The sequence below is a fragment of the Oncorhynchus gorbuscha genome, linkage group LG24 (genome assembly GCF_021184085.1).
Source record: "Oncorhynchus gorbuscha isolate QuinsamMale2020 ecotype Even-year linkage group LG24, OgorEven_v1.0, whole genome shotgun sequence".
NCBI classification, from domain to species: domain Eukaryota; kingdom Metazoa; phylum Chordata; class Actinopteri; order Salmoniformes; family Salmonidae; genus Oncorhynchus; species Oncorhynchus gorbuscha.
Genome location: NC_060196.1, coordinates 11,265,777 through 11,293,424, shown reverse-complemented (window position 1 = coordinate 11,293,424; position 27,648 = coordinate 11,265,777). Strand labels below are relative to the sequence as shown.

The 27,648-nt window shown below is 42.6% G+C and overlaps 4 protein-coding genes across 7 annotated transcripts in view; 2 read left to right on the top strand and 2 right to left on the bottom strand.

Annotated features, from left to right (window-relative positions):
* The window catches only part of LOC124012438 (zinc finger protein 606-like), a 1,040,669-nt gene that overhangs the window by 302,415 nt on the left and 710,606 nt on the right, over nucleotides 1–27,648 (top strand). The gene's annotated exons all lie outside the window — the stretch shown is intronic.
* The window catches only part of LOC124012437, a 971,157-nt gene that overhangs the window by 269,079 nt on the left and 674,430 nt on the right, over nucleotides 1–27,648 (top strand). The window lies entirely within an intron of this gene.
* On the bottom strand, nucleotides 49–16,644 carry LOC124012435. The gene is made up of 7 exons (XM_046326048.1): nucleotides 12,907–16,644; nucleotides 12,365–12,495; nucleotides 10,916–11,071; nucleotides 9,401–9,556; nucleotides 8,921–9,032; nucleotides 1,544–1,671; nucleotides 49–1,207 (listed from the first exon to the last, which is right to left on the bottom strand). Exons 1-7 carry the CDS (start codon nucleotides 13,187–13,189, stop codon nucleotides 287–289), a joined length of 1,887 nt encoding a protein of 628 aa, XP_046182004.1. The 5' UTR covers nucleotides 13,190–16,644; the 3' UTR covers nucleotides 49–286.
* LOC124012487 (zinc finger protein 449-like) lies at nucleotides 18,366–27,532 on the bottom strand. 4 transcript variants are annotated; one of them, XM_046326149.1, is made up of 6 exons: nucleotides 27,028–27,521; nucleotides 25,974–26,098; nucleotides 23,234–23,401; nucleotides 19,067–19,217; nucleotides 18,738–18,846; nucleotides 18,366–18,585 (listed from the first exon to the last, which is right to left on the bottom strand). In XM_046326149.1, the coding sequence occupies exons 1-4, from the start codon at nucleotides 27,275–27,277 to the stop codon at nucleotides 19,068–19,070; spliced, it is 693 nt and encodes a 230-aa protein (XP_046182105.1). In that variant the 5' UTR covers nucleotides 27,278–27,521; the 3' UTR covers nucleotides 18,366–18,585; nucleotides 18,738–18,846; nucleotide 19,067. The 4 variants fall into 4 exon arrangements, with proteins under 4 accessions (XP_046182105.1, XP_046182104.1, XP_046182103.1 ...); XM_046326148.1 differs by lacking the exons at nucleotides 18,366–18,585; nucleotides 18,738–18,846 and having other exon boundaries at nucleotides 19,084–19,217; nucleotides 23,044–23,401; nucleotides 27,028–27,522; XM_046326147.1 differs by lacking the exons at nucleotides 18,366–18,585; nucleotides 18,738–18,846; nucleotides 19,067–19,217 and having other exon boundaries at nucleotides 21,608–23,401; nucleotides 27,028–27,243; nucleotides 27,479–27,532.

Sequence of the window (27,648 nt, the reverse complement as noted above, 5' to 3'; positions counted from 1 at the left end):
CCATCTTTCAAGCTCAGAGCAGATTTGTTTATGAAGAACACAGTAGAAAATAATACAATTACTTTATTCCATCTACATCACCTCAGTAAGGTAAATATTCAACTATCCTTGTTCTAGCCCAGGTTTACTCTCTCTCTAAAAACAGTTTACACAAGCCTGTTTCAAAAGACAAGTTAACAAAGGGTTAATGAGGGGTATGTGGTTAATTACTCTCTTACCCAAAGACACTTCACATAACTATAATATGTCACCCTGACACCCCCTGTGTACATCTCAGGCCACACTGCTACGATTTTTCCCCATTGTGGACACTCCTATGTCTGATAAGGTTAGTCAGGAAGGAGAAGCTCTTGTAACATAGTTTGCACTTGAAGGGCTTCTCCTTGGTGTGAACGGTCTGGTGCATCTTCACATAGCTCGCTTTAGCAAAGCGCCTCCCACACGTTGGGCAGGTGTACGGCTTGTCGGCGTCAGTCCTAATGCTCGGCCTCCCAATGACACCAGAGGAGGTAGAAGCAGGAGCCAGCCTCAGGTGGTTAGTCTTTGAGCTCCCTCCTTGACCTCTAGCCATTGTTTGGGTGTTGTTGGGATTTTGTGATGTGTTCGAGGCTAGGAAGCGCTTGTGCTGAACACCCATCCTGACTCTGTCTGTATTGCTAGGGTAACCATGAGGTAAATGAGGAAGGCTAGACCCAGACCTTCTATGAACCCATTCACCAGGCATTAGACGAGATCCTGATGGAGAGGAAAGACTTCCTGTTAGACTCCTACCAGGGGGGTCTCCCACCACTCTCTGTGAAGGCTGAAGCCCAGGAAGACCTGCACTGTTTATCATGGACACTGTGGTGTTTGTATCATAGGAACAGGAGGGTCTATCTCTATCAGCCCCAGGCCCTGCTACATCCCTGCACTGAGACTGTGAAGAGAAGGGTCTGGGCTGCAGACTGGATCCCTGACTGGAGCCTCTGTCTCTCTGATGACCACCAGGACTGAGGTTGTTCAGTCCACCTGTCCACTGGTTGTGTTCTGTGTGGTGGTGGAGTCTCGGTCCCTCGTAGTTGGGTCCTGGTTCCGACTCGGGAAGGAAGAGCGAAGGCTGCTGATCCAGGGTTCTGATCCGGGGCCAGGCTTTGTGACTAGCCACCTCAGAGGCCCAGTCTCTCCCACCAGCAACACCGGATGACAGCAGGCTCTCATGGACAGCAGACTGTAAACACAAATTCAACAGAAAAGCATATAGGTTTATGTAAGAACCCATTTGCTCTACACACAGAAACATGACATTATAAAATGGTAACCACAGTTCAGCCCTAGCCTGACGACTCTAAATCCTTCCGCTGCTCTGTCGTTCGCAACATTCTTTCGTCTGAGACTGTCTCTCCCGCCGCATACAGACACCTCCCCGTACCCGCAGACCAAATATACGCCTAGCCCAGGGCTCAGTCAGTCTGTTGTGGAGAGTAAGTTCAACTATCTGTTTCTGGTTGTTTTTAACAGTGTTGTTCCGCAGCCCCGAGTTAAGGACGCTGTCCTAGCCACTGACCTCCACTTTGTCGCCTCTGGTCCTGGCCTGCTCAGTGATGTTGTCCCGTAAGCCCTTGGCTCCACCGGTCTGGGTCTGGGAATTCAAGATGGCCGTCCAGTCTCCTCTGTTAGCCTCCAGCCAATCACCTGCAGGAAGAGGTTACAAAAATGGCAGAGAACTCTACATAGGGAGTTTTTGGGGGATATTACCTGGTCAGGTTCATATATTATGTGTGTTTTTGTATGTAAACTACTGCGAGCAGCAATGACAAAGTGTAGAATGGCAGGAAACTAGCTTTAAAACTGTATAATGTTATCTCCGCTCCATGGCAAAATGTGTAAATTTGCTTTAAAGCAACAAAGTTGTTCTCTGCGGTCAAGAGGAGGTCCTCTAAAATGTTTGATCGTAGATGGCACCGCTGGCCACAGAAACGACCCACCCGCAATAACTTTCCACCACTGCTGAAAATAAATCCTTGGGGAAATGCTGCTTTATGTGCAATCAGTGAAAGCATTACCAAGTTTATATCTCAATATTGTCATGACGTTGCCCTGTTGTATGAGGTTTATGACCCCCATAAATACCTTTCCCCCTTTTCCCTCCACCCTACAGAATGGACCCTTGGAAAGCCCTTTGTTAACATAGAGAGAATATGGTAACATCAAAAGGTTGGGGAAAGGTACAATATTTGTGTAATCCAACCAGTTGAAAGTGTCCGTTGGTACTTAAAGAATATGATGTCAGATCAGTTGTTGTCTGGGGATTATATCTGATGGTAGGACGACATAAATTGTATCTTTGGAAAGGCCACACATTCTAGTTATCAGATTCACATGGAATTGTTGTGCAATTTAAAATGTTTAAATATGAAACTATTTGTGAAAAGATTAAATGTAATGTTAGTGAGGCGTGAGGACTGATGTCCATGCGTTTAAAAGGGCTTATTTCAACGTGAAGGAGGTGACGATCACCACGCTGGAAAGGATGAATTTCGAATAGACCAGCCAGAATACAGGACAGGCTGAGTATGAAAACTTGGTATGAACTTTGAACTCTTATTCACTAAAGACGTACGTGGCCTAGGAAAGGACAGATAATCCTATGAGAAGACAGGGTACTTCAACGTATCCGTTCTACAACACTACGACCAGAAAGATTAACCTGTTAAGCCTAGCCCTGTTTACTGCCCCTTCTGGAGGAATTGGGTACCCATATAAAACAGGATAAATTTGTCAAAAGTTGCTAATATATGCATATAAAAAATATTATCGAATAGAAAACACTCTAAAGCTTCTAAAACCGTTTAAATTTTGTCTCTATGTAAAGCAGAAGTCTCAGGGCATGCATTCTCCCAAAGTCTCTCGTCATGGAAAAAGTTGGCCCAACTTTGACGTCATCGTATACGCCTTCCCAAACAACTACCGCTCTGGGAACAGTCTGTACGTGTTCAGCGCGAAGCCTGCTTTCAATTGGGCTTCTCATTGTGAGAATTGCGCGCTCACGAGATGTTGAGCGTGCCGAAAGGTCTCGGTCACGCGAAAAAAAAGTGTACGATTATGCGCGCTCTGCTCCGGTGAAGTCTTTTCTTCAGGATCGATTAAAAGACGTGTGTGTTTCGCTTCGTCCTCACAATTGCTGTACACCTTTATAACATGTTAAAGCTTAATTATGAACATAGTTTGACAAGTTTACTCGACATATAATATATATTTTCGACGTTTTGGTGCGCATCCACTTGAATTTTGCCTACATTTCGACCGAAATGTGGCTATTTTGAGAACCGAAAGACGCAGACTTGAAAACTAAACGCTGTTTTGGTAAGTATAATCCCTTCCAGGTCTTTTGATGGAAGAACAGCAAAGGTAAGGGAATATTTATGTGTTAATTTTGTGTTTCTGTCGACTCCAAGATAGAGGAGGCGTAATGATACATTTGGAGCGCCGACTCCTAGATAGCCTAGTGAACTCAACCTGTAACGTTAAAAATAAATGTAACACAGCGATTGCATTTAGAAGAAGTGTATCTTCCTATACATATGTAAAACATGCATATTTAGTCAAAGTTTATGATGTGTATTCCTTGTTAGCTGACGTTATCTGCCGGAGCTATTTCATTTCTCCTGACATTTTAGTAGCATTTTTTGAACGATGCGTCATTGTAAACAGAGATTTATGGATATATATTGCAGATTATTGAAAAAAATGAATGTACTGTGTAACATGTTATATTACTGTCATCTGATGAAGATTTCAAAAGGTTAGTGAAATTATTATTTTTTTAATCCTGCGTTTGTTGATTGCATATTTTTTCCTACTTGGCTATGCTAATGAGCTATGTCTGCGGTGGTGGTTTGACATAAATATGTGCTATGTTTTCGCCGTAAAACATTTTAGAAATCTGACTTGTTGCCTGGATTCACAACGAGTGTAGCTTTAATTCAATACCCTGCATGTGTATTTTAATGAAAGTTTGAGTTTTAACTAATACTATTAGCATTTAGCGTAGCGCATTTGCATTTCCAGAGCTCTAGATGGGACGCCTGCGTGCCAGGTAGGAGCAAGAGGTTAAAAAAAGGACAAGGGCGATCTCTGCTAGGCAAACCAGTCTTCCATCTTCGACCCATCTATCGAAGCGCAGCTCAGTGTAAATAAACTCAGCAAAAAAATGTATGTAATCTCACTGTCAACTGCGTTTATTTTCAGCAAACTTAATAATTAACATGTGTAAATATTTGTATGAACATATATACCATGATGGACCCTCTACCTCCAAATCGATCCCGCTCAAGAGTACAGGCCCCGGTGTGACGTTCATTCCTTAGACGATAAACGCGAGTCCGACCATCACCCCTGGTGAGACAAAACCGCGACTCGTCAGTGAAGAGCACTTTTTTCCAGTCCTGTCTGGTCCAGTGACAGTGGGTTTGTGCCCATAGACAATGTTGTTGCAACAGGCCTACAAGCCCTCAGTCCAGCCTCTCTCAGCCTATTGTGAAAAGTCTGCGCACTGATGGAGGGATTGTGCGTTCCTGGTGTAACTCGGGCAGTTGTTGTTGCCATCCTGTACCTGTCCCACAGGTGTGATGTTGGATGTACGTACGTACATTGCAATTTATTGCCCTGGCCACATCTGCAACCCTCATGCCTCCTTGCAGCATGCCTAAGGCACGTTCCCGCAGATGAGCAGGGACCGTGGGCATCTTTCTTTTGCTGTTTTTCAGAGTCAGTAGAAAGGCCTCTTTAGTGTCCTAAGTTTTCATAACTGTGACCTTAATTTCCTACCGTCTGTAAGCTGTTTGTGTCTTAACGACGGTTCCACGGGTGCATGTTCATTAATTGTTTATGGTTCATTGAACATGCATGGGAAACAGTGTTTACACCCTTTACAATTAAGATCTGTGAAGTTATTTGGATTTTTACTAATTATCTTTGAAAGACAGGATCCTGAAAAGGGGACGTTTCTTTTTTTGCTGAGTGTTTATATCTTGCATTTTCCTTTTCCGAATAGGCGGTTATTAAAATGCATAAGATTCTGTATTTACGGTAGCATAGCTTTTCAAGGTCCGACAGAGACCCAATCCCCTTTGTCCCTCAGTCTTCCCGATCTTTGATTCAAACCCAACCCCTTTTCTTTGCGTAACCAGCCATCATATTGGTTTCATCCGCTATTGTCCTGTTGAAATATTATTGATTATTTAGGCTAAAAACAACCTGAGGATTGATTATAAACATTGTTTGACATGTTTCTACGAACTTTACGGATACTATTTGGATTTTTCATCTGCCTGTTGTGACTGCGTCTGAGCATGTGGATTACTGAAGTGTTTGGATATAAACAGGGACTTTATCAAACAAAACAAACATTTATTGAGTAAATGGAAGTCTTGTGAGTGCAACCATATGAAGATCATCAAAAGGTAAGTGATTAATTGTATCGCTATTTTTGTCTTGTTTAACTCTTTTACTTGGCTGGTAACTGTTTGTAATGATTTGTCTGCTGGGTGCTGTTCTCAGATAATCGAATGGTATGCTTTCGCCGTGAAGCCTTTTTGAAATCTGACACCGTGGTTGGATTAACAAGAAGTTCATATTTAAACCAATGTATAACACTTGTATGTTTTATACATTTTTATAATGAGTATTTCTGTTTTTGAATTTGGCGCTCTGCAATTTCACTGGATGTTGGCCAGGTGGGACGCTAGCGTCCCACGTACCCTAGTGAGGTTAAAGTCTTTAATGTATTGAGTCTATAAACCAGTTCTGGGGTCAAATTGACTTATGGTTTATGCTAAGATTTTTTACATTTTCAGCGTTAGTGTATCGGTAAATTGCGGTCATCTTTAAATACTGGGACTTTATTTTGTTAAGCTAAAGTGTACAACACCCGTTGAATATGGCCGGTGTCAGTAAATGTCGGCAAAAAAGCGTAATGAAACATGCACCTGTCAAGAAACTGACTGTTAGAACTCTTAAGGCTCCATGGATTGATGAGGAATTGAAATACAAGGCAAAAGGAGTGGTTAATAAGTCTGGCTTCACATCTTACTTACTGCAAATTGAGACATTATGTATACAACAGAAGAAGAAACTGTATTATGAAGCCAAGATCAATAATATAAAGAATGATGGAAAATTACGGGCAGAAATTCAACTCCATCTTTCATCGAATCAGATGGCTTATTCATCACAAAACCATTTGATGTTGCCAATTATTTTAATGATTACTTCATTGTCAAATTGGGCAAACTTAGGTGGGAAATGCCAACAATGAACAGTGAGCAATCGTATTCATGCATAAAAATAAAAAAATAATGCAAGAAAAGCACTGCAGTTTGAATTCTGTAAAGTTGGTGTGGGAGAGGTGGAAAAATTGTTATCAATCAATAATGACAAATCTCCTGGCATTGACAACTTAGATGGAAAGCTACTGAGGATTTGTAGCTGACTCTATAGCCACTCATATCAGTCATATCTTTAATCTGGGCCTAGAGGAAAGTCTTTGTCCTCAGGCCTGGAGGGAAGCCAGCAGAGCAAAAAGCTTGCTGCCAGCTCTTATTAAACTGTTAATGCTACTTCTCTGTAAACAAATTAACAACAGACTTTCAGCATGCTTATAGAGAAGGGGCACTCAACATGTACTGCACTGACACAAATGACTGATGATTGGTTGAAAGAAATTCATAATAAGAAGATTGTGGGAGCTGTACCGTTAGACTTCAGTGCAGGTTGTGATATTATTGTTGTTGAAAATGTGTTATGTGTTATGGCTATATATATAATAGAATCAAAAGGTATTCTTTAATGGAAGCTTCTCTAATGTCAAACATGTAAAGTGTGGCGTACCACAGGGCAGCTCTCTACTCTTTTCTATTTTTACCAAGGACCTGCCACTGGCATTAAACAAAGCATGTGTGTCCATGTATGCTGATGATTCAACCATATACACAGCAACCACAGCTAATGAAGTCACTGAAACCCTTAAAGTGTTGCAGTCTGTTTTGGAATGGGTGGCCAGTATTAAACTGGTCCTGAACATCTCCAAAACTTAGAGCATTGTATTTGGTACAAATAATTCCCTAAATTCTAAACTTCAGCTGAATCTGGTAATGAATGGTGTGGCTGTTGAACAAGTTGAGGAGACTAAATTACTTGGCGTTACCTTAGATTATAAACAGTCATGGTCAAAACATATATATTCAATGGTTGTAAAGATGGGGAGAGGTCTGCCCGTAATAAAGAGACACTCTGTTTTTTTGACGCCACACTCCAAAAAGCTAGCTCTAGTTTAGCCTAATTTTGATTATGGTCCAGTCGTGTGGTCCAGTGCAAAAAGGAAAGACATAGTTAAGCTGCATCTGGCCCAGAACAGAGGGGCACATCTCTCTCTTCATTGTAATCAGAGGGCTGATATAAATACTATGCATGCCAGTCTCTCTTGGCTAAGAGTTGAGGAGTGACTGCATCACTTATTTTTTATAAGTGAAATTAATGTGTTAAATCCCAAATTGTTTGCAAAGTCAATTTACACACAGCTCTGACACACACACACACACACACACACACACACACACACACACACACACACACACACACACACACACACACACACACACTTACCCCACCAGGTTTTTTTTCACAGTCCAAATCCAGAACAAATTCAAGAAAGCGGACAGTATTGCATGGAACTCCTCAAAAGCAACACCTCACAGCACAACGCCTCTACCCTATTTGACTTAGATAGTTTGTGTGTATGCATTGATATGTAGGCTACGTGTGCCTTTAATTTAAAAAAAATGTAGTTCTATCCTTGAGCTGTTTTCATCTATTAATGTTCTGTATTGTTTCATGTTTTGTGTGGACCCCAGGAAGAGTAGCTGCTGCTTTTGAAACATCTAATGGTGATCCTAATGAAATAAAATACCAAATCAAAAGCAGGAATAGGCAGCAAAGGTGAAAACGGCACAGCTTGGTTCAGTTGACCCATCCTCTGGCAAACATAACAGGATTTACTTTAAGACACAAGGTCCTGTTTTAGACCGGGCCAGAAGAAGTTATGCAAGATATTTTCATACGTCTTGTTGACCCGCAAGATGGCCTGCCATACTACCATCATGACAAACCTCAGTATCTCTTGTCGAAGCGTAACTGGAACGACAACTTGAGAAACACTGGGCCAATCGTACTGGCCAGAAGTGGCGCAAGAACTCAATTTCCTCATTAGAACACCATCTCTGTCAAAGTAAGCCACACAAACTTCAAGCTCCTGCTCTGGATGTATCTCAGCAAAAAGAGGGGAGAGGGAAACATCTTTGCTCTGTTCAGCAACCAACTGCTTCCTCCTATACATCAAAGTATCAACTGTAGGGACCCTCTCTTCCTTCAGTGGTCCTGCAAACTTGCTCATCTTTCAGGTTTTCAAAGGAGAGGTCAACTCAGGAGGTTTAGCGAAATCAGGATCACCCATAAACATCTCGGACAGATTGACCATTGTGGGATTGCTGACATCCTCTAGCCTTTCTCCCAACGACTTTCTTAGACATAGCACGTGTAACGGCACACGCTAGGGTCATTTTCTAGTAACCCATCAGGTTCCTCTACTCCGGGTTCCTTACGACAGGATTTGGCAAAACCTTCCCTCGAGCAAAATTGTTTCCAAAAAATGAATGAGACCCACTTCACCGGTAGGCTAGGCCTCACTCCAACGACAACAGAACCAACAAACTGTAACCAGTTGCTGAAGTGTCAGACAAAGGCAAGACACCATCCAAAATGAAGGAATGGGCTGCCCCAGTGTCTTCGGAGTGATTAGCTGTGAACACTTAATAATAGCCAGGTGCATCACTAGTCCCACTGAAGATCTATTACTGTATGTAGGCTATATGTATTTCTCTCTTACCTTGCTCCCCCATCTTTAGTCCACTCAGTAGATCCATGCTCTCTGGTTCATCTTCTATGGTCTCCTCTTTGACTAGCAGCAGATCAGGCTTCCCATCCTCCATGTCTACTGACTGTAAGAAATACAGAGCGAGAGGATGTTGAATCAAGACATCTGATATGAGCACCCTGCTATGGAGAAACTTGTCATTGGGCAAAGAGGGATTGCTATGTGTATTGTGTAAATATGTTAGTTGATTTGATTACTTGACTCTTTAATGGTTTGATCATTCAAAAGGCATAGTTCCACACTTAAGACAAAATTAATCGAGACCTGGGTCAGTATCCACAAAGAGTTTCAGAGTGCTGTTCTAGGATCAGTTTAGCCTTTTAGATCATAATGAATATGTTGATATCCTAGATCAGCGCACCTACTCTTGAGGCTTTCTGGATATGGTCCTTGAACTAATACCATTCAGACAGTAGTTTACAGAGGGCTCACCTCAGTGATACAGTGTGTGTTCCTGTGCTGCTCAGCTGGTTCCTCTGTGGGTTCAAGAGGAGGTGTAGTTTGGTTGTCCTCCATGACCATGTTCCCCTCAGGGTTCCCCAGAACCTCCTCCTCCTTGACCAGCTGCACCTCTGGACCCTCCTCCTCCTGGAAGAGACAGGTGATACAGATTACACAGACATACTCTCCCTCAGGTATACACACACAGATAATAAACACCTTCAGCATGGTGTTTACCCATCCTAGACTGTATTTACAGAATGACGTCATCATTGTTAATGTCATCACAGCGGACATAAATATGATGTTGTGGGTAAATCAGTGTAATGGGAAAATGTTGGGTAGAATGCGCTCTCAAACCCTGGCGGGCAGCCAGTCTTGGAGATGGACATCTCCTAATTTCAAAGCCACAACTCCTAAACAGCTGACCAGGCGGATAAAGGTGTCCCATCTCCCAAACGGCTGGAAAGGCAGATGAAGGCTAAAACTGATAACTGATCAAATGTATGCACACTCACTACTGTAAGTCGCTCTGGATAAGAGCATCTGTTAAAATGCAAATATGAATCAGCAAAAGCCAAACCAGACTAAACTATTTTGACGTGTACAGTAGGTGTTTGTTAGGTATGTAAAGCTATATTTAGTAAGTGTATATTGGTTATAAAGCGCAGTTGGGTGTATGCAGAATAGGGTGACATCAGATGTGATGTACAATGAGTATAAAAACCTTAACACCTGCTTTTCACATAGACTGACCAGGTGAAAGCTATGATCCCTTATTGATGTCAACTTTGAATCCACTTCAATCAGTGTAGGAGGAGGTAGGAGACAGTTTAGCATACAGGCGAACGGGGGGCACCTGAAGCCTTTATTACAGAACATGCAGAAGAACCGCGTCTCTTAACTATTGACTGAATGTTTTCCCCCTCCCCGAGTGTAGGGTCTCGTCCTGTCGTTTGATTTCAATACCTGATTGAAAAGTATGTGGCCCTGTGAATTGGAAAGTCCCATCAATGTGGACACTGGGTCGTGATCCCTGAACTTGTGTTAAGGGGAGTAGGTGGGGACATTTGGATTTGTATCTAAGCTTTCCCTATAATCCTTGGCACCTATAACCCTCCATTTTCACAGTCACCAGTCTATAACCTCACTTTTCTTATTTAGGCACCCTTCGGAGTATACACTACTACTGTACTGGTTCCAGTCCCCTCTAAACAGATCAGTCTGTGTCTCTAAACCCAAGGGCATGTTGCCAGGGTCCATCTCTGTAGTGTAGGAACAATACGGATCGTTGCCAGTCCCTAACGCGTCACCCAAGTCCCGATGGGAAGGAACAGTCCTCGGGCTCGGGTTACTGTAAAGTAAATACTCTGAGCCGGAAGCAAGAGGACAGCCCAGTGGCCCCAGTCTAACTGGATCAGATCGTGTGTGTAAAAGCCTGTGTGTTACAGTTAAAGTCTCTGTGTCGGTCTCTGGCTTGAGGATGGCGTTCAGCGTTCTACTGACCTCCGTGATGCTGCAGGAGGTCCTGGGTTGGGGCGTGGCGGCGCGGTCCTCCGTGGCTACAGGGAGCACTCCAGTCTGGATGTCTCTGTGTCTTGAGTCCTTTCCTTCAGTCCCCTCCTGATTGACCCCAGGACCTGCAGCCTCTGCATCTGCAGACTGCCACAAGAAGAGAGGAGGTTATTATTGATACATAATAGGTTTGCATAACAATGTCGTAGGGAAGTCTGGGGGCGGCAGGTAGCTTAGTGGTTTAGAGTGTTGGCTAAGTAACTGAAAAGTTGCTGGTTCGAATCCCTGAGCAAGGTGTTGAACTCTAATTGCTCCTGACGCAAGCCTAGCAGACGAGCTAAATGCCTTTTATGCTCACTTCAAGGCAAGCAACACTGAAGCTGTTAAGGAGCCTTTTGGTTCTAGCACCAGCTGTTCTGAATGACTGTGTGATAACGCTCTTGGTAGCCGATATGAACAAGACCGGTGAATTATTGCACGAAGCGCGCCAGCTAAACTGAGTTTTTGGGGATATAAAGAAGGACATTATTGAACAAAAGGACAATTTGTGATGTAGCTGGGACCTTTTGGAGTGCCAACAGAAGAAGATCATCAAAGGTAAGGCAATTATTATATCGCTATTTCTGACTTTCACCAGGCACCTGCGTGGTTGAAAAATGTTTTTCATGCTTTTGTATGCGGGGCGCTGTCCTCAGATAATCGCAAGGTGTGCTTTCGTGGTAAAGCCTTTTTAAAATCTGACACAGCGGCTGGATTAACAAGTTAAACTCTATTTTGATGTATCACACTTGTATTTTCATGAATGTTAAATATTTCTATAATTTGAATTTCACCGGATGTTGTCGAGGTGGGTCGCCAGCGGAACACCTGCGCCAGAAAGGTTAACAGCTTCTACCCCCAAGCCATAAGACTGCTTAACAATTAATCAAATATCTACCTGGACTATTTACATTGACCCCCCACATTTGTTTTGTACACTGCCGCTACTCGCTGTTTAATATCTATGCATAGTCACTTCACCCCTACCTACATGTACAAATTACCTCAACTAACCTGTATCCCTGCACACTGACTCGGTACACCCTGTATATAGTCTCGTTATTGTTGTGTTAATTTTATTATATTTTACTTTAGTTTATTTGGTAAATATTTTCTTAACTCTTCTTGAACCGCACTGTTGGTTAAGGGCTTGTAAGTAAGCTTTTCACGGTAAGGTCTACACTTGTTGTATTCGAGGGATGTGACAAAAAGTTTGATTTGAAGTCGCTCTGGATAAGAGTGTCTGCTAAATGACTAAAATGTAAGTCTCACAAGCTCCCCTATGGCAGATAAATAAGGATGTACATGTAAGCATATGAATAGCTGAGGGGAGTATTTCTTAAATAAAACGGGACACATTTAAATGTATTGTAATTTTTGATGTTACATTAAGACACTAACCTCTATCACAATAACATGCTGGGTTGAGGTTCCACTCCCCTCATCTATAGCTATAGGTTGGTCATCTATCCACGCGTTGTGTCCCGCTGGTTTCACAAAGCTCCTGTGGCCTCCAGTGAGATGTCCTTCACCTGAGGGAGTGATTGGGGGAAAAGGAGTGGTTAAGTCACATACTGTCAATGCTCAATACTATATTGTACACTTGACACTGTCTACAATTGGCAAGGATGTAAGGTAGCACTTGTCATAACTTCTTTATATGCCATTTATTGATTATGTTCCATGCATCACATGCTTTTAATTGAGTATGACAATAGGAAATTCAGTAAATCAAGGATCTGTTTAGAATATGTATTTGTGCAAGAAGAATTTGTTCTTTATTGACCTACCTGGTAAAATAAAAGGTAAAATAAATAAAACATTGTACAAGATAGCGAAGTAACCAAGGGAATTATTGCACACTAGCCAAACACTGACCAAGACACAATTCTGGATAACAAATTTGAACAAATGCGCCAAGCCCCTCAACCTGCAAAATGTACCTCTTGCCATTCCTCTGTATCGGTCGAGGATCTTGACACTACTGGGACGACTGGCGACGACGCGCTCTCGTATTGTCCTCTCTGCGCGCTCCCGTGCCACCTTCAGTTCCAGTAGCTGGAGTTTCCTCCGCAATCCTCTGTTTTCTTTCTGGCTTTGAGTAACTTCTAAACGAAACACTGCATAGTCGTCATCTACTAGTTTACAGATCTCTGCCACGGCTGCATTCGCCAGCACCTCCATAATGGAGGCTATTTGAGTGTGAAAAACCATACAGTCAGCCATTGTTAGCAGCTAGCTAGCCTTACCTAGATAACATAGGTATATGAACCAAGCCCTGTTTCCAACGCGAATTACAGACTACCTGGGGTAATTATGTGATGCCGTGAAGTAAAAATCGGCATACTTTGAGTTCCAGTGTGTTAATAAACGTCTAAATAAAACAATAAAAACCCTAAAGTGGTAATTGTTCTTGATCACTGTTCGCGTCCGTTTACTTCTTCGGTGGTATTTTTGGGCAGTTGGCATCCTATGTTGTTAGTGCATTACTGCCACCTACTACTGTGCTGGAGTGGAGTGTGGGCCAGAGACCGGGAGAAACATAATATTGCCTGCCTGCCCCGTTTATCTTATAAAAACAACACACAAAAAACGAATACTGTATATGTTCATATTCTACTCAATGGACTCATTACACTTAATTCCTGTATCCCATTCTCTCTCATTCAACTTATCTGGTAAAATAACAGTAAAATATATATTTTTAAATCAAATCCAGATGCTCAAATATCTCTCTCCTGCTTATACTGCCCGCACTATATCAACACATGTTCTACTGTTTATATTTCCTGGCAATAATCACACCTTCCTGGTGGATATTTTCCTATGATATGTAATTACTTATTCATCCGGTTGTGTTCCAACCTATGTCTATTTAAGGTGGCCTCCTATCATCTTTCTCATGCTGCAGTTCTCCCGCCCCCAACTTTTTGAGAGCATCTTGACTGGCTGCACATGGCTTGGTACGGCACCTGCAAGGCACTCGACCGCAAGGCGCTACAGAGGGTGGTGAGTACGGCCCAGTACATCACTGGGGCCAAGCTCCCTGCCATCCAGGACCTCTATACCAAGCAGTGTCAGAGGAAGGCCCAAAAAAGGTTCAAAGACTCCAGTCACCCAAGTCATAGACTGTTCTCTCTGCTACCGCATGGCAAGCAGTACCAGTGCAGCAAGTCTGGGACCAACAAGCTTATAACCCCAAGCCATAAGACGGCTAAATAGCTACCCTTAATACCTGCATTGACCCTTTTTGGTGCTAATTCTCTTGCACTGACTAAGTACTTGTACTCCCCGTATATATCCATGTTATTTTTACTCTGTATTGTTATTTACTGTGTATTTATTCTTTGTGTCACTTTGTATTTTTGTATCTTAACTCTGCATTGTTGGAAAAGGACCCAGAAGTAAGCATTTCACTGTTGGTCTACACCTATTCTTTACAAAGCATGTGACAAATCAAATTTGATTAGATTCTTTTCCTCTGTTTATAGAAGAGAGATGGGTTTGTAGTACCTCAGACAGCAGATTTTGTCTGGTGCTGCGTGAGCTAAAGGACTGCAGACTTATCAGTACTGATGAAATGAGACAGCGCACACCACTACTCTGTCTGGCTTCATATTCTGAGTCCTTGCGCCTGTATGACATCTAATCTTTCCAGTGATATCCTGGCTGCTGAACCATAAGCTACAGACAGCGCATCACATTCAGAACCTATAGAATTTTCCCACCACTCTCTCAATGTGTTCTGCCCAGGTCAGCCTTATGTCAAAGTACATCCCTAGGAACCTGAAGGCCCCAGTCTCTCCCATACAACCTCAGACGTACCTCATCTCCCACCTTCCTCATGGTAAAGAACACTGTCTGACTTTTCTACAGAGAATCTGAATCCCTAAGACTGCTTCCTGTACATCCTGACTGTGAATGGTACATTTCTTCCATTAGGCCCCATCATATGCAAATAAAGACCTTCCAATATCCAGCTGTACCTGAGAGTAAACATAATTGATATTGATTGAGAACAAAAGATGACAAATCACTAGGGATGCACAAAATAAATTGGTAAGCATATCAGAATCGGACGATATTAGCTAAAAATGCCAACATCGGCATCAAGCCCGGTGTCTAGTTTAACGCTGATGTGCAAAACCAATGTCAAAGTTGACGGGCACACCTATATAATGTAGGTAGATGACGCCACAAAAAATACAGCGCAACACAGAACAAAAGCAAAAAAATGCTAAAGCGCACACCAACAACTAAAAAAGCTGAAGTTGAGCAGTCATTTGAAAGAGTAAGAACATTTCAGCGAGACAACTCAAAGGCGAAATCCATTATCGCCAAGATATTGGAATTCATTGCCCTTGACAATGTCGTGGATGATTTTGGCTTTCGTCGACTGGTCGAGCAACTCAAGCCCCGGTACACACTACCAAGTATGCGCTATTTTTCAGATGTTACCATACCAGAGTATTGTTGAAACGCACATTCATAAGCTATGGGCGTCACTGCTATTAGCTTCAGGACTGAAATTTGGACCAGCGCTGTCAGCCCAGTGAACATGCTGAGTCTGACAGCGCAGTGGGTCAACGAGAATTTCGTACTAGAGGAAAGCCGTATTGCATGCTCAAGAATGTGCTGGTTCTCATACCACTGCTGCCATTTCAATGGCATTTGAGAACATGTTTGAAACTTGGAAACATGAACACACTCCTAGCTACATTCGAACTGACTCGAGAAATAAGATCATCAACAGCGTCTGCAGCAGACGTGATACCCTCTGTCACGGCATTGAAACGCCTGCTCAACGAAACTGCCGACACAGACCGCGGGGTTAAAACTAGCAAAAGTACGCTACAAGAGGCTGTGAACAAGCGATTCGTTGGGATTCTCTCTGAGCCTCTTTACTGTTTCGCCACCATGCTCGATGCAAGGACCGCTACTTCGATGCAGACAAGACACAGGGTTTATGTGAAATGTTACAGACACAGCTGGACAAGATAGAAACAGTGACAGTGCGCACCGAGGAAGAGAGGCCACGGACAAAGAGAGCTGAAACTTCACTGCTTGACATGTATGATGAAATCCTGGTTAAGACTGAATAAATAAACATCAAAACCGCACAGTAAGTAAGTGAAAGAAAGGTTTTGATTGTTTACTGGTAATGGTACATCCGTAAATGCCAACAGAATAACTTTTTAGCGTGTGTTTAAACTATTTAAATGTACTAGAAATATCGGTTATCGGTATTGTTTTTTTTTGGCAAGGAAAATATCAGCTATCGGCCAAAATTGTAATGTCGGTGCATCCCAACTAATCACGCTCTCCTGTGGTTTACCATTATCCACCAAGTAGCTGCCCCACCCTCACCTGGATAGACCTTCCAAACAGTTGAACTTTCTACTTCCTACACCAATAAGGTCAAGCTTGATTAGCATATCATACGCCATCCACATCAAACAAGACAGCTACAACAGTCTCCTCTGCTTCTAAGCAGAGCACTGGGTCCATAGTTCCCCTTCCTGAACCCACTCTGATGTGGCAATATTAACCCCCTGTTCTCCAGGAAGTAAGTCTCTCCATAATCTTACATACAGTTGAAGTCAAAAGTGTACATACACATAGATTGGAGTCATTAAAACTCGTTTTTCAACCACTCCACAAATGTCATGTTTACAAACTATAGGTTTGGCAACTCTGTTAGGACATCTACTTTGTGCAACAATTGTTTACAGACAGATTATTTCACTATATCACAATTTCAGTGGGTCAGACGTTTACATACACTAAGTGGACTGTGCCTTTAAACAGCTTCGAAAATTCCAGAAAATTATGTCATGGCTTTAGAAGCTTCTGATAGCCTAATTGACATCATTTGAATCATTTGGAGGTGTACCTGTAATGTATTTCAAGGCCTACCTTCATACTCCGTAGCTCTTTGCTTGACATCATGGGAAAATCAAAATAAATCAGCCAAGACCTCAGAATGAGTCCTATAAAATGAGTCCTATATCGACATAACCTGAAAGGCCGCTCAGCAAAGAAGGAGCCACCATTCCAAAACCGCCATAAAAAAGCCAGGCTACGGTTTGCAACTGCACATGGGGACAAAGACCGTACTTTTTGGAGAAATGTCCTCTGGTCTGATGAAACACAAATAGAACTGAATAGAAGCACAGGGGTGGCAGCATCATGTTGTGGCGGTGCTTTGCTGCAGGAGGGACTGGTGCTCTTCACAAAATAGATGGCATCATGAACAGGGAAAATTATGTGGATATATTGACGCAACATCTCAAGACATCAGTCAGGAAGATAAAGCTTGGTCGCAAATGGGTCTTCCAAATTGACAATGACCCCAAGCATAGTTCCAAAGTTGTGGCAAAATGGCTTAAGGACAACAGTCAAGGTATTGGAGTGGCCATCAAAGGTTTGACCTCAATCCAATACATTATCCAGCGCCTCATCGCGGACATGGGCCAATATGACAGAGCAAACATCTTTCCCAGGTGAAGTTAACCCAGCCTTGCCTATTGCTGTCTTCACCTCTGCCATGGTAAATGGTGCATTCAATGCATAATTTACATCCTCCCTCATATCCAGCACTCCAGGGTGCTCCTCTCTCATTCTCTCCCTCTGCCCATCCCCTGACAGGTTAGCTGAGCTCACTTCTTTAAAATACAGTATTCACACCTCTTGATTTTCCACATTTTGTTGTGTTACAGCTTGAATTTAAAATGGATTACATTTAGATTTTTTATGGCAAGCCTAAAGTTCAGGAGTCAAAATATGCTTAGCAAGTTGTATACTCACTCTGTATGCAATAATAGGGTTAACATTATTTGTGAATATGATGAAGTTATTAATTACACTTTAGATGGTGTATCAATACACCCAGTTACTACAAAAATACAGTTAGTTGCAGGAGAGGAAGGAAACAGCTCAGGGATTTCACCATGAGGCCCATGGTGACTTTAAAACAGTTAGTTTAATGGCTCTATGATAGGAGAAAACAGAGGAATGATCAACAACATTGTAGCTAGTCCACAATACTAACCTAATTGCAGAGTGAAAAGGAGGAAGCCTGTACAGAATATAAATAAAACATGCATCCTGTTTGAAACAAGGCACTGAAGTCACACTGCAAAAAATGTGGCAAAGCAATTAACTTTTTGTCCTGAATACAAAGTGTTATGTTTGTGGCAAATCCAATACAACACATTACTGAGTACCACTCTCCCGATATTCAAGCATAGTGGTAGCTGCATCATGTTATGGGTATGCTTGTAATCATTAAGGACAGGAGTTTTTCAGGATAAAAAATAAACAGAATGGAGCTAAGCACAGGCAAAATCCTAAAGAAAATCCTGTTTAGTCTGCTTTCCACCAGACACTGGGAGATTAACTCACCTTCCGGGCAGAACAATAACCTAAAACGCAAGGACAAATCTACACTGGCGTTGCTTACCAAGAAGACAATGAATTTTCTTGAGTGGCCGAGTTACAGTTTTGACTGTTGCCTCTGGTCCTGGCCTGCTCGGTGGTGTCGTCCCCTGGGACCTTGGCTGCAAGAGTCTTGGAATCCAAGTTGGCCACCCAGTCTAATCTGTTGCCCTCCGGCCAACCACCTACAGGAAGAGGTTAGAAAATAGACTTTACAAACGTGTCAGAGAAAACGCTACATATGGATTTTTTGGGGGTCAATTACCTGGTCAAATTAAGATGTGTGTTTTTGTATGCAAACATAAGTTGCTCTATGCTGTAATTATTTCCCCCTTACCTTGCTCCCCCATCTTTAGTCCACTCAGCAGGTCAATGCTCTCTGGTCTGTCTTCTATTCTCTCCTCTTTGACCAGCAGCAGATCAGGCTTCCCATCCTCCATGTCTGACTGTAAGAGATACAGAGTGAGAGGATGTTGGATCAAGAAATCTGATATGAGCACCCTGCTATGAAGCATTATCTGACTGGGCAATGAGGGATTGCTATGAATACTATGCAAACATGTTAGTTTTTTATTACTTTACACACTTTCATGGTTTGATTCAGAGGCTTTGTGGATACGAGCTCTGACCTAATACCATTCAGACAGTAGTTCACAGTGGGCTCACCTCAGTGAGACTGTGTGGTCCTGTGCTGCTCAGCTAGTTCCTCTGTGGGTTCAAGAGGAGATGTAGTCTGGTTGTCCTCCATGACCATGGTTCCCTCAGGGTTCCCCAGACCCTCCTCCTTCACCAGCAGCACCTCTGGACCCTCCTCATCCTAGTAGAGACAGGTGATACAGATTACACAGACATACACTCCCTCAGGTACGTACACAGATAAACACACTTTCAACATGGAGTGTTTACCCATCCCCACTACGTTTGAGTCCTATACTGTAGTTACAGAATGACTTCATTGTTGTTAAACCCATCATGGTGGACATAAATATCAATAGACTTAACTATTTTGAAATGTACAGTAGGTGTTTGTTAGTGTATGGGTGTATATTGGTTACAATGTGCTGTCAAGTGTATACAGAATAGGGTGAGATAAGATGCAGTGTATACTAAAGAGAGTCAAGTATTTTTTTAAGTATTAGAATGAAAAGTCCCATTTTGTTTTTATTAAACAAAACTCATTTTAAATACACCATGTGAAAACCAAACATGCACATGTATCCACTACAAATCTACATTCATTTTCTCAACAAAAGTGTCTTGGGGAAAAAATTAGTTGTTGAATGGAAGTAATGAAATAGGCATTTGTGAACATAATTTAGCCTACACAGTACAAACACAAAATATCATCTTTTCTTTTTCCAAACTTTGTTGTTAAAGTGGAAATAAAATGGATTAAATTGTCTTTTGTCCCCTCCAAGGATCTACACAAAACTCTGTAAAAGTGTAAGACAAATTTAACATTTGTAAGTAAAAAATGAAAAATAAAACTCTTGATTAGATAAGTATTCAACCCCTGAGTCAATACATGTTAGAATCAAACGCAGTACTTACAAAACATTGAAACCTTATATTTATAATATTGAGTTGCACCCCCTCCCTTTTTTGCCCTCGGAACGGCATCAATTTGTTGGGGTATGGACTTTACAAGATGTCAAAGGCTTTCCACAGGGATTCTGGCCCGTGTTGACTCCAATTCTTCCTACAAGTTGGCTGGATGTCCGTTGGGTGGTGGACCATTCTTGATACACACAAACTGTTGAGTGTGAAAAATCCAGCGGTGTTGCAGTTCTTGACACAAACCGGTGCGCCTGTCATCTACAGTTGAAGTCGGAAGTTTACATACACCTTAGCCAAACACATTTAAACTCAGTCTTCACAATTCCTGACATTTAATCCTAGTAGACATTTAATCCTATTAAACATTCCCTGTTTTACGCCAGTTAGGATCACCACCAATAATAGTATAAATAATGATTTATTTCATCACATTCCCAGTGGGTCAGAAGTTTACCTACACTAAATATTTGGTAGCATTGCCTTTAAATTGTTTAACTTGGGTCAAACGTTTTGGGTAGCCTTCCACAAGTTTCCCACAATAAGTTGGGTGAATTTTGGCCCATTCCTCCTGACAGAGCTGGTGTAACTGAGTCAGGTTTGTAGGCCTCCTTGCTTGCACATGCTTTTTCAGTTCTGCCCACACATTTTCTATAGGATTGAGGTCAGGACTTTGTGATGGCCACTCCAATACCTTGTCTTTGTTGTCCTTAAGCCATGTTGCCACAACTTTGGAAGTATGCTTAATTCATTTTCCATTTGGAAGACCCATTTGCATCCAAGCATTTACTTCCTGAATGATGTCTTGAGATGTTGCTTCAATATATCTACAATTTTCCTACCTCATGATGCCATCTATTTTGAGAAGTGCACCAGTCCCTCCTGCAGCAAAGCACTCCCATAATATGATGCTGCCACCCCCGTGCTTCACGATTGGGATGGTATTCTTCGGCTTGCAAGCCTCCACATTTTTCCTCCAAACATAACGATGGTCATTATGGCCAGACAGTTCTATTTTAGTTTCATTAGACCAGAGAATATTTCTCCAAAAAGTACAATCTTTGTCCCCATGTGCCATTGCAAACCATAGTCGATTTTTTTAAACCGTGGTTTTGGAGCAGTGCCTTCCTTGCTGAGCAGCCTTTCAGGTTATGTCGATATAGGATTTGTTTTACTGTAGATATAGATACTTTTGTACCTGTTTCCTCCAGCAGCTTCACAAGGTCCTTTGCTGTTGTTCTGGGATGGATTTGCACAAAAGTACGTTCATCTCTAAGAGACAGAACACGTCTGTGGTCCCATGGTGTGTATACTTGCGTACAATTATTTGTACAGATACCTTCAGGCGTTTGGAAATTGCTCCCAAGGATGAACCAGACTTGTGAAGGTCTACAATTTGTTTTCTGAGGTCTTGGCTGATTTCTTTTGATTTTCCCATGATGTCAAGCAAAGAGGCATTGAGTTTGAAGGTAGGCCTTGAAATACATCCACAGTACACCTCCAATTAACTCAAATGATGTCAATTAGCCTATCAGAAGCTTCTAAAGCCATTACATAATTTTCTGGAATTTTCCAAGCTGTTAAAGGGCAGTCAATTTAGTGTATGTAAACTTCTGACCCACTGGAATTGTGATACAATGAAATAATCTGTAAACAAGTGTTGGAAAAATGACTTGTATCATGCACAAAAGAGATGTCCTAACCGACTTGCCAAAACTATAGTTTGTTTACAAGAAATTTGTGTAGTGGTTGAAAAACGAGTTTCAATGACTCCGACTGTACTACCATACACCTTACAAAGGCACTTAATTATATAAAAAGATTCTGTCTTGCCCAGTCACCCTCTGAATGGCACACATACACAATACATTTCTCTTGTGTCAAGGCTTTAACAATCCTTCTTTAACTTCTTTCTACCTCTCCATCTACACTGATTGAAGTGTATTTAAAAAGTGACATCAATAAGAGATCAAAGCTTTCACCTGGTCAGTCTGGCATGGAAAGAGCAGGTATCCTTCATGTTTTGTACACTCAGTGTATATCACACAATGTCTGGATGCAATATTCTACACAGGAATACTCAACACTGAAATCTGTTACTCTGGTTATTCCAAATGATTTTCTGCTGACAATAATGAAAATTAAACTTTAATGCAGTGTTTGATCTAAACAACAGAGGCTATAGAGTAGAATGTTTTTTTTCAACTGGTGTATTATGAGGTAGCTCATCTCTGACAACCTCTTCCCGCATTGCGTAGAGGTGAACCGCCTATCACCCGCGTAGCCCTTCAGGTACATCTTCAGCTGGTGCTGGCTGGAGAATCTGTTCTCACACTGGGACCAGCTGTATTATTTCTCCCCTGTGTGGACCCTCTGGTGTCTCTTCAGGTGACCAGCCTGGGCGAAGCGCATGTGACACTGGGTACAGCCAAATGGTTTCTCTCCTGTGTGGACCCTCTGGTGCTTCTTCAGGTTGCCAGCCTCAGCGAAGCGCATATGACACTGGGTACATCCGAAGGGTTTCTCCCCTGTGTGGACCCTCTGGTGGATCTCCACCTTCTGGGGGCAGCTGAAGCCTTTGTTACAGAACATGCATAAGAACCGCTTCTCTTTACTTTTGCCTGATGTTGCTCCTCTACCCCGTGCCTTAGCCTTTTGGCCCTTTGAGTTCAATACCTGATCGAAAAGGACGTGGTCCTGTGACTTCGAAGGTCCCATCGGCATGGACACTGACTCATGATCCCTGACCGTGTGTAAAGGGGAGTGGGTTGTGACATTTGGATTTGTCTCTAAGCTTTCCCTGTAATTTAAGAAATATCTGCCTTGTGAGTGTCCTCCTAAGTGAGTCTTATCTACATTCCATTTTAGAGGAGCATCGCCCTCCACTTTCACAGTGACTTCATCTATGACCAGACCCTCCCCTTTCTTATTTCTTTCTTCGGACTCTTCAGAGTATACACTACTACGGTAGGGGTTCCAGTCCCCTCTAGACAGATCAGTCTGTGTCTCTAAGCCCAAGTGCATGATGCCAGGGTCCATCTCTGTAGCGTAAGAAGAAGACCGATCATTGCCAGTCTCTAATGCATTACCTGAATCCCGAAGGGAATGAGCAGTCCTCTGGTTTGGGTTACCGTAAGGTAAATACTCAGATCCAGGAGCAGGAGGACAGCCCAGTCTCTCTGGGTCTGATCTGTGGTCAGATCCAGTGTGTAGGAGCCTGTGTGTTACAGTTAAAGTCTTGGTGTCTGACTTGAGGATGGCGTTCTGCGTTCCACTGACCTCCGTGATTCTGCGTCGGGTCCTGGGCGTTGCTGGGGCGATGGTGGGGGTGTCCTTTGTGGCTACATGGGGCTCTACAGCCGCTCGAGTCTGGGTGTCTCTGCTATGCCATGGGTCCTCCTCTCTTTCAGACCTCTCCAGCTTGACCCCAGAACCTGCATCTGCAGACTGACACAAGAAGAGGAGGTTGTTACCAGTACATGAGTTGAATTGTATAACAATGTCCTAGGGGAGTCTTCAAGTTCCCCTATGGCAGATAAATGAGGATGTCAAATCAAAATGTATTAGTCACATGCGCCGAACACAACAGGGGTAGTAGACCTTACAGTGAAATGCTTACTTACAAGCCCCTAAGAAATAAAAGTAACAAGTCATTAAAGAGCAGCAGTAAAATAACAATAGTGAGACTATATACAGGGGGGTACCGGTGGTACAGAGTCAATGTGCGGGGGCACCGGTTAGTTGAGGTAATATGTACATGTAGGTAGAGTTATTAAAGTGACTATGAATAAATGATAACACAGAGTAGCAGTGGTGTAAGAGAGGGGGAGAAGGGGGGAGGCAATGCAAATAGTCTGGGTAGCTATTTGATTAATGTTCAGGAGCCTTATGGACATAGACTTGGCGCTCCGGTACCGCTTGCCGTGCGGAGGCAGAGAGAAAAGTCTATGACTGAGGTGGCTGGAGTATTTTTAGGGCCTTCCTCTGACACTGCCTGGTATAGAGGTCCTGGATGGCGGAAAGCTTGGCCACAGTGATGTACTAGTCCATTCACACTACCCTCTGTAGTGCCTTGCGGTTGGAGGCCGAGCAGTTGCCATACCAGGCAGTGATGCAACCAGTTAGGATGCTCTCGATTGTGCAGCTGTAGAACTTTTTGAGGATCTGAGGACCCATGCCAAATCTTTTAAGTCCCCTGAGGGGGAATAGGTTTTGTCGTGCACTCTTCACGACTGTCTTGGTGTGCTTGGACCATGTTAGTTTGTTGGTGATGTGGACACCAAGGAACTTGAATATCAAGCTGCTCCACTGCAGCCCCATCGATGAGAATGGGGGAGTGCTCTGTCCTCTTTTTCCTGTAGTCCACAATCATCTCCTTTGTCTTATTCATGTTGAGGGAGAGGTTGTTGTCCTGGCACCACACGGCCAGGTCTCTGACCTCCTCCTTGTACGCTGTCTCATTGTTGTCGGTGATCAGGCCTACCACTGTTGTGTCATGCCTGGCTGTGCAATCATGAGTGAACAGGGAGTACAGGAGGGAACTGAGCACACACCCCTAAGGGTCCCCTATGTGGAGGATCAGCGTGGCTGATGTGTTGTTGCCTACCCTTACCACCTGGGGGCTGCCCGTCAGGAAGTCCAGAATCCAGTTGTAGAGGGATGTGTTTAGTCCCAGGGTCCTTAGCTTATTGATGAGCTTTGATGGCACTATGGTGTTGAACACTGAGCTGTCGTCAATGAATAGCATTTTCACAAATAGGTGTTCCTTTTGTCCAGATTGGAAAGGGAAGTGTGGAGTGCAACAGAGATTGCATCATCTGTGGATCTGTTGGGGCAGTATGCAAATTGGAGTGAGTCTAGGGTTTCTGGGATAATGGTGTTGATGTGAGCCTTGACCAGCCTTTTCAAAGTACTTCATGGCTACAGACGTGAGTGCTACGGGTTGGAAGTAATTTAGGCAGGTTACCTTAGTGTTCTTGGGTCAAGCACTATGGTGGTCTGCTTAAAATGTTGGTATTACAGACTCGGGACAGGGAGAGGTTGAAAATGTCAGTGAAGACACTTGCCAGTTGGTCAGCGCATACTCGCAGTACACATCCTGGTAATCTGTCTGGTCCTGCGGCCTTGTGAATGTGACCTGTTTTAAAGGTCTTACTCACATCGGCTGCAGAGAGAGTGACACACTGTCTTCCGGAACAGCTAGTGCTCTCATGCATGTTCCAGTGTTATTTGGCTCGAAGCGAGCATAGAAGTAGTTTAGCTCGTCTGGTAGACTTGTGTCACTGGGCAGCTCTCGGCTGTGCTTCCCTTTGTAGTCGAATGGTTTGCAAGCCCTGCCACATCTGACTAGCGCCAGAGCCGGTGTAGTATGATTCGATCTTAGTCCTGTATTGGCGCTTTGCCTGTTTGATGGTGCGTTGGAGGGCATAGCGGGATTTGCTGTATGTTGATAGTGTCGTCGTTCAGCCATGACTCCGTGAAGCATAAGATATTAGTTTTGAATGTCCCGTTGGTCATTTAATCTTCCGCGTGGGTCATCAATTTTATTCTCCAAAGATTGCACGTTTGCTAACAGAATGGAAGGAATTGGGGCTTTATTCAATCATCTATGAATTCTCAGAAGGCAGCCTGCCCTCTAGCTCCTTTTTCTCTGCCTCCTCTTCACGCAAATCACAGGGATCTGTTCCTGAAAAAGCAGTATATCATTCGAGTCGGACTCAAAGGAAAAAAAGCATTCTGCCAGTCCATGGTGAGTAATCGCAGTCCTGATGTCCAGAAGTTATTTTCGGTCATAAGAAACAATATGTACAAAATAAGTTTAAAAAATAAGTTACAAACCACGCAAATAAACGAACAAAAACACTATCGGTTGGGGAAATGTAAAACGTCAGCCTTTTCCGGCGCCATTTTCAATGTACATGTTGTACAGTGAATACCTGAGGGGAGCCTTACTTAAATAAACGGACACATTTGATTTACAATTTAACTGTAATATTTAATGCAACACTATTACACTGACCTCTATCACGATAATGTGCTGGGTTGAGGTTCCCCTCCCCTCATCAACAGTGACTGGTTGGTCATCTATCAGTGTATTGTGTCCCGCTGGCTTCACAAAGCTCCTGTGGCCTCTAGTGAGATCTCCTTCACCCGAGACAGTAATTGGGGGAAAAGAAGTTAGGTTAGCTACTGTCAATGCTTCATGGTATATTATACACTATTGACATGGTCTAAAATTGGCAAGGATATAATTTCTTGATATACTATTGATTATGTTCCATGCATCACATTGTTTTCAATGAGTAAATCATGGAAAATGCAGTAAATCGAGTTAGATGATATTGTAGATGTCTTTACATTTAATTTCAATTATATTTTGACAGCACAATTTTAATTTGGACTACACTTTTATACACATTTGCCCATGATTAGAAGTAGTCAGAAATTAACATTTCTGAGAAAGTAGCTGTTTTTATCCTTTTTAGATAATTGACATTATTGGTAAAAAAGTTCAAATAAATAAAGTATTAAAGTTTGACAACCCTGTTTGTAAGCTTTTAAATTATATACAACTCAATCATTTATATTTTCCAGTGATTTAGACATGATGTTTCATGGTAAGGTGGGGTATGTAAAACTCGTCAACTTTGAGCACATCTATCTCCTAAATACTTTCTGACCACTTCTACCATGAGCAAATATGTATAGAAAGTTTCGTTCAAATCAAAAGGGATGTGGTCAAAAAGTGACTGAAATCAAATGGAACAACCCAATATCCTAAACAGATTCTTGATTTACTGCATTATCTATAATTTACTCGCTTAAAACAATGTGATGGTTTTGGTTAAGCTCATTTGGGGGGGCAGGCAGACGTGGAACGACCCTATTATGTCTTCGGGAAAGGTAGCTAAGTAATCAGTTGAATTATTGCATACTAACTATCCAAAAATTGACCAAGATCCAATTCTGATAAACACATCTAAAGACACACATGCACAAAGGGGAACGGGGCGACAGGCACTGCGCTATATGAACCGAGGCAGCCCCCGCAGCCTGGGCCTTGCAAAATGTACCTCTTGCCATTCCTCTGTACTGGTCAAGAATCTTGACACGACTCGTGAGGACGCGCTCCCGTGACACCTTCAGTTCCTGTAGCTGTAGTTTCCTCCGCAACGCCCTGTTTTCTTTCTGGCTTTGAGTTATTTCCAAACGAAACACTGCATAGTCGTCATCTACGAGTTTACAGACCTCTGCCACGGCTGTATTCGCTAGAACCTCCATGATGGAGGCTATTTGAGAGTGAAAAACCACACTGTCAGCCATTGTTAGCTAACTTTAACAGCTAACTTTACCTATACAACATTAACCAAGTCCTGTCTCAAACGCGAATCAAAGACTACCTGGGGCAAGTACGTGATGCTGTGTAGTTAAATTAGTAATATTTTGAGTTCCATGGGTTTAATAAATGTCTAAATGACAACAATAAAAACGCTAATGTGAAAATGTTAACTAGTCAACGCTTACTTCCGTTTACTACTTCTTAGGTGAGGTTTTGTTGCGAATTTCACGCAAAAGGTATATTGCCGCCACCAACTGGATGGGGTGAAAAAATAGACAAAAGAAAATGACATGATATTATTGGGGATAGGGAAAATAACATTATTCCACAAAAACAAGAAAAATCCCACTCCAGT